This window comes from Camellia sinensis, chromosome 11 (assembly GCF_055761805.1).
Source record: "Camellia sinensis isolate YWXY chromosome 11, ASM5576180v1, whole genome shotgun sequence".
Classification (NCBI taxonomy): Eukaryota; Viridiplantae; Streptophyta; class Magnoliopsida; order Ericales; family Theaceae; genus Camellia; species Camellia sinensis.
In genome coordinates, this window is record NC_138971.1 from 44,426,441 (window position 1) to 44,433,867 (window position 7,427).

The 7,427-nt window shown below is 44.5% G+C and overlaps 1 protein-coding gene across 1 annotated transcript; it reads left to right on the top strand.

The window, feature by feature from the left end:
• Positions 1–1,738: 1,738 nt before the first annotated feature.
• LOC145802300 (uncharacterized) lies at positions 1,739–2,912 on the top strand. The gene is made up of 2 exons (XM_082894988.1): positions 1,739–2,271; positions 2,909–2,912. The coding sequence occupies exons 1-2, from the start codon at positions 1,739–1,741 to the stop codon at positions 2,910–2,912; spliced, it is 537 nt and encodes a 178-aa protein (XP_082751114.1).
• Positions 2,913–7,427: the final 4,515 nt, after the last annotated feature.

The window sequence follows — 7,427 nt, forward strand, 5'->3', positions numbered from 1 at the left end:
TAGTGGAGATTGAAGACAAGGACAGAGAGGTCCTTGATGGCAAAAACCCAGCCGACAAGAGTGAGGAAGCCTTGAAGGAGATTCTAGTTCAAAAAGGGATAAGGAACGATTCTTACATCTTGGCACAAGCCTAGCTGAAGAGGAGAAAAATGAGTCAGAAAATTTTTTGCGAGTAAACATATAAGTGTTTGCTTGGACACCCTATGAGATGCCTGGTATTGACCCTAAGGTCACCTGTCACAGACTCAATGTGGACAGGTCGGCTAAACCTATCATCCAGCAAACAAGAAGGCCGACATTGATACATGTGGAGGCAGTAAATAAACTGCTAGAAGCCTAGGCCATTAGAGAGGTGAACTACCCTACTTGGCTATCTAACACAGTGGTAGTGAAAAAGAAAAATGGGAAGTGAAGGGTCTGCGTGGACTTTACCAGCCTAAATAAGGCTTGCCTTAAGGACAGTTTCCCACTGCCCAAGATTAATCAATTAGTAGATGCCACTTCAGGGCATAGGAGGATGAGTTTCCTAGAAGCATACAGAGGCTACCACCAGATAGCAATGTATGCCCCAGATGAAGAGAAGACAACATTTATCACCCGAAAAGGCTCTATTGTTACAAAGTTATGCCTTTCGGGCTGAAGAATGCAGGAGCAACCTACCAAAGGTTAGTGACCAAGATGTTTAAACATCTGATTGGCAGGACAATAGAGGTCTATATTGATGACATGGACGTGAAGACTAAAGAACTTGGAAACCATTTAGCCGACTTGAAGACAGTCTTTGACATCTTAAGAACATATCGGCTCCGACTCAATGCTTCGAAGTTTGCATTTGAAGTTGGGTCTAGTAAGTTCTTGGGATACTTAGTCACCAGAAGGGCATTGAGGCAAGCCCAGATCAAATCAAGACCATTCTTGACTTAAAAAGCTCGACATCAGCTAAGCAGGTTCAGATTTTGACCGGCAAGACAGCAACCTTAAACAGGTTCATTAGCCGAAGTTCAGATAAGTGTAAGCCATTTTTTAGTTTATTGAAGAAGGCCACAGATTTTTTGTGGACAGAAGAGTGCGAAGTCGACTTGGCCGACTTGAAAAGGTACCTGACAACAACTCCAGTTTTGTCAAATCCAATACCTAGAGAAGAACTGTTCCTATACTTGGTAGTTTCAGACCATGCAGTAAGTGCAGTGGTAATCTGAGAAGAGGAGGGAGGGCAAAAGACAGTATACTATGTGAGTAAAACCTTAGCAATTGCAAAAACCAAGTACCAGCCCCTGGAAAAGTTAACACTGGCCTTGCTGATGGCTTCCAAAAAATTGATCATTATTTCCAAGCCCACAAGATTGTGGTGCTGATTGAGCATCTTTTGAAGTCCCTGTTGCAGCATGGAGATCTAACAGGCAGAGTAGCTAGATGGATAGTGGTGCTAGGCCAATATGACTTGGAGTTCAGGCCTAGAACAGCAATCAAGGGCTAGGTTTTGGCCAACTTTGTAGCCGAGTTCACCCTTGGTGCCATCCCACGTTAGGCTCGGATGAGCCGCGGCTTAGGATGTCCAGGAAAACTAGAAGAAACCCAATTAGGCCCAAAGGACTCCACGCCAGCAAAATAAAATAAAGCAAAACAACCAAAACCCTGCGACATCTACATCGGTGATTCCTTCTGCCTGTTTGTTGATGGAAGTTTAAACTGTCAAGGAGCGAGGACATGAGTGATTTTGGTATCGCCAGATGGGCGAATGATAAAGCAATTAATTGGTTTTGGGTTCAAGGCCTCAAACAACGAAGCGGAGTACGAGGCACTAATTGCTGGACTAAAGCTAGCAGCCACAATGGAAGCCGATGAGGTGGTAGTCTTCTGTGACTCCCAACTTATTGTGAATCAAGCAATGGGCAAGTATGCAGCCCGAGATGAAAGGATGATAGCCTATGTCAAAAAGGTTGTCAGGCTACTCACACTATTCCAAGATTGCCGGTTACAGCAGGTTAGCCGAGATGACAATAGTCATGCCGATACCTTGGCCAACCTGGCACGTGCAATGAAATCAGGTGAGGCAAGGACAATAATGGTTAATTACTTGTCAGGCCCAAGTGTAGAACTACTGATCACAGAATACGAAACAATGTGTGTGGAGATGGGTCCAAGCTGGATGGATGCAATAGTGATGTTTCTTAGGGATGGCAAGCTATCAGATGACCGAAAAGAGACGCACAAGACCAGATTGAAGTCGGCCAGGTTCAACCTGACAGCAGAAGGCCATCTCTACAGAAGGTCCTTTACTAGGCCCCTTATGAGATGTGTTCACCCATTCCAAGTAAAGAACTTTCTGTATGAGATCCATGAAGGTGTTTACGGAAGCCATGCTGAGAGCAGATTACTTGCTCAAAGGGCCATAACTTACGGGTATTGGTGGCCCTACATACAGAAAGATGCTGAAGCCTACGTGAGGAAGTGTGAAAAGTGTCAAAGGTTTGCACCTTTGATACACCAGCCAGCTGTAGATTTGAATCCAGTAACTAGCCCCTGGCCATTTGCCTAATGGAGCATGGATCTTGTTGGGCAATTACCCCAGGCGACTGGACAAAGAAAGTTCTTACTAGTAGTTACTGATTACTTCACAAAATGGGTAAAGGCAAAACCCTTAGCCAAAATCAAAGATGTGGATGTAAGGAATTTCATCTAGAAGAACATAATCACCAGGTTTGGGATTCCAAGAGTATCACGACCTAAACCCGCCCCTATAGGTTTAGTATCGTAACCGGCCAGTAATCCTTGGATTACCAAAGGCCTCATGACAGATTAACAAATAGATAGGGGTTGCGGAAGCAAATATACAAAATAGACAAGGTCCAATGAGCTATGATAACATATATGAGACAGTAAAGCTTGAAATTTTTACAAAGTGCAGGTGAAGTCAACACACATGATATATATATATACACAACACACCTAGGCGTTCAGGACAAAAATCTTGCCCACAACTTAACAACAACATAGTCTAATACAGGTTACAAAAACAGCCACAAAACCAAACTTCATCAGGAACCTCCTCGGGAGGCGCAAAGGTTGGCTGACAAAACTGAAGCGTGGGCCGTCAACTCTGGCCCTGATCACGTGCCAGCTCACCTACATACATAATATAAACAGTGAGCGGAAGCCCAGTGAGTAATAACGGAGTAAAGCGTTTCAATGAATGAGTCCGTACAGATTCAGAAATCATAATTCAGTTTCGTATCAAATTCATAACCTTGTCCAGATCACATACAGAAATCATAAGTCATGCTAAAGCATACGTGGTACATCCATTAGCGCTAACAGAACAAATGCAGAGCAGATGCAGAACATGTAGGGGTTATAAATAACCAGTTCCATAAAGGAACCTTCGGATTCGGGTAACAGAGAAGAAACATGCTGAGCCCCATGATGGAGCCTCCAGTACGGGTAGCAGATGATAGACATAATAAGTCCCATAACGGGCACCTCCGATACTGGATAACAGCCAACAGATACATGATGCTAAGGATGCCACAAATACATGTCAGAAATTGGACAATCATTCATTGTACAGAACATAGCATTTCAGAAAATAGATCTTAATTCATCATACAAAAAGTAAGTAAAGTTGAACATAGCTTTACTAAGTTATTACTCACAGTTGGCTTTGAGGCAGACAGACGGAGCAGACTAGTCAAACGGTACATGGCACGTGACCTACATGACACATAACAGATACACACCTGAAACACACGTTTGAATTGTACATAACTTATTTCGTTTGTTCTTAGTGCGTTTCTAGCCTTTAATTCTCATTATGGAGTTTTTAACATGGCCTAGGAATGCCTAGAATGGAATGAGGATGCAAAAATGAATTGGAAAACATTTTTCAAAACTTGCTGAAAATAAGGTCCGCGCTCGAGCGTGGATTTCCTCGCTCGAGCGGACATACAGACAATGAAGCTCCGCTCGAGCGTGACATTCCCCGCTCGAGTGGACTGTAAACTTTTGAAAAAGTACTGGCTGCATGTTTTTCACGTTGGACAGACGCTCAACCTCCGCTCGAGTGTGAGGCTCAGACCCTCTCTTGAGCGTGAATTCCCTCGCTCGAGCGGACTGCAAAACACATGAACTTCTGGGTATATGCATTTCACGCTCAAGCGTAACCCTCGATGCTCGAGCGGAAGTGCATGTACTCAGAGTGCACGCTTGAGCGTGAAGTTCCTCGCTCGAGCGTGGATCAAGTTTTTGGAATTTCCAGATTTGATCACCAAGCTCAAATTTAACTTTTGAAGCATCAAATCTCATCTCTCTAGGCCAAAACTTGAGGAAATACAAGAAAACTCATAAAATAACATGAATTAAAGATTATTGCAAGAAATCATGGCCTAATGGCTTGTCAATTATGCAAAATTCAACATGAGCTCAAGAATACTTTGTGAACACAAAACACATGAAGTTTTCTTGAATCAAACTTCTTTAAACCATGACCCAACTTGGCAATTGAATGGAAAACAAGATGAATCCTCAAAATGTAAGTGAGATGAACACATGCATGCAAGAAATCCTTGAAGTCATGCTCAATTTGTGAGAAAATGTACATGCATGCATGGTATGGCCCAATTCTAGTACAATTCCTCTATGAATTCACTTAGTTCACTAATTATCTTGTTGAATCTAACTCTATTACTCAATGAAGAGCTTAGTCTCTTACCTAGAGGCTTCAATTTACAAAAATTAAGGTTGAGGCTCTACAAATCTTCTTCAATTAACAACAATTCTTAGCACCTCCTTGAGTTTGAGCTCAATCTCCAAATCTTGAACCAATTCCTCTATTCTCATTCTCTCTCACGTTTTTGGGGCTTAGGGGACTCAAAGATGCATGTAGATAGAAGAATGAGTGAGTGGGAGTGTTTTGTGTTCAATGAGACCACTAAGGCCTTAATTAGGCCATTAAACAAAAATGTACTTAATAAAGGCTAATTAGTGGACATTAGTTTAATCTAATTTAATCACCCCAAATCGAATTCAATCGAGCCTACCATAAAATTCTAAAAATCCTAATTAACGCATAAATCAAGTCAATTTCTGATTTGGACGCCGATAAGGCCTCTAATTCGCAAACCGAAGTGCAAGCAAGAACAGATCTTCCTACACCGAACAGATATAGACACAAACAATGCAACACACCCATGTAGTTTAATTCAGAATTTCACCTTAATTGCTAATTAGGCATAATTGATCATGGATTAACATTAATCAGAGGTCGGGGTTGTTACAGTCTTCCCCCCTTGAAAGAGTTTGGTCCTCCAAACTCGGGTTACCTTCATTCTGGAACAACATTGGATCCAATGGAAACAAATCTGGATATCTCTTCATCATGTCTTCTTCAATCTCCCAGGTTTCATAGGTTCCTCCGTGGTTTTGCCAATCAACTTTTACCAGTGGTATTTCTTTGTTTCTCAATCTTTTGATCCTGCGGTTCACAATCTGGATATGTCTTTCCCCATAAGTGTAGTTGTCTTTCAAGAGCACATGTGTTGGTTTAATGACATGGAGTGGATCTCTCAAATACTCTCGAAGCATCGATACATGAAATACATTGTGCATATGTTCTTGTACGGGGAGAAAATATTCCGGTAAGCCCGTACTCCTTTCTTCTGAGCTCTGTTTATGTCCGATCACCTGTGAGCAAATAGCGGTGAGCTACCCGGCGGTGTGTGGTCGGAAAAACCCTCCGACGATCTAGTTAGCACACACCTTAGGATAAAGAGAGAGAGAGAGAGAGAGAGAGAGGAGTGTTTGAGTGTAAGAATTCCTTACAAAGTGTTTCTCTGTCCTCGTATGGGGGGCGCCGACCTGCTTATATACCCTCTGCGCCCCATATCTACTCCCAGTCATCTCCTGACACGTGGCTCCACTATCCCATCTGTCAGCATAAACCTTGCTGAACATCACCTAATCTCAACTGCCTGCCTTCACAGCTGGAGCTCGGCAGCCGAGCTCTTCTATCCGCTGTCGTGTCGTGCTTCATACCCAAGCACTTCACTGGCTAAGCCCAAGGAGGACCGGGCTAGGCGGCATCTCGGCAAATCCTAGCCCGAGGCACCTCCTGTGGTCGGCCTTACTGCCGATCAAATGATTACCTCGGCTAACCACGCATTTCCGGGCGCCGGTCATTCAGCTTGACTGGCTCTGCCTTTGCCTGATCAAGGAGCTCGGTCCAACCGAGCACTTCCTGCCGAGCAGCTTCTTTACGGTCTGGTCGGCACATGCTCGGCCCAATTTCTGCCCGGCCCAATTCCTGGCAGCCCGTCAGCGGGCGGATCGCCGGTCATCTCGGCCCCATGCACCATTCGGCTCTCAACCTGCTCGGCCGTTACTTCGGCCCAATTCCAGACCATAAATCTCCCTCTCAATTGCCCCTTAATTCCGTCCGCGCGAGCACTGGGATTACCTATACTTCGACCGGGGTAACATTTCATCGGTCTTCAAAATGTCAAAGGGCAACCGGGCTAGTTAATCATTACTGCCTGCAAACTTGCCCGGTTGTACTCCTCGGCCGATATCCTCTTCTTTGAAAGTATCCCGGTTGGCTCTTCGACTCTTCAACCTGTCTCTTCAGTTCTGACGTTGCTATAAATGGGGACACGTGGTGGGCTGCCATTGGTTCTCGAGCAGCCAACCCGCCGTTTTTGCCAGAATTTGAATTTGGGCGGTCTCTCCCTTGTCTATACATACAAGACCCCCCCAAACTCAATTTCCTCCTACTGCCATTCTGTTATTCGACTCCAGAGCTCTAGCATCCTTGCCCAGGCCTCGTTTGCCGTTCTTTGCGTTGGTGCTCGAAGGAAAAGCAGTTGCCCCTCATTGGTAAGACCTTCGATCCCTCTTTTGTTGCTATTTTCTTTAATATTACACACATTAGGGCACAAAAACGTAGCTCTTAGGGCATAGGCCATAGAAACCGTCCCAAACCTCCCACTGTTCTTGGTGTTCTTTATTTTCCTGATGAACACTAAAGAACTGGGGCGGACTGGGCTCCTGGTCTTTTTTTTTTTATATCAAAAAAACCAATCTAACCAAGCAAATAACATGTTTGTCTCAACCCCAGCAAAAATCGAGATAACAAAAGGAAATGGTCGCTCAACCGGGCTAACATCTGGCCTGCCTGGGCGACCGAGCTCTTTAGTTAGCTTAGAAGGCCGAGGTGGTTTGGCACCCTTAATGACTGAGCTAAAGTCCAGCTCCTTCCGCGCGACCGCGCTCACACTTACACTTATCATCCTTTTCCTGCAGAGTCCAAGGGGACCACTGTCCATTCCTCAGGTTCTCAAGACCGAGCAATTACCAATTGCCACTGTGCCAAACATCTCAGCCGAGCTACCTCAGTCCGGCCACAAATGGGGAAATTCCGCTTCCTAGTGGATACT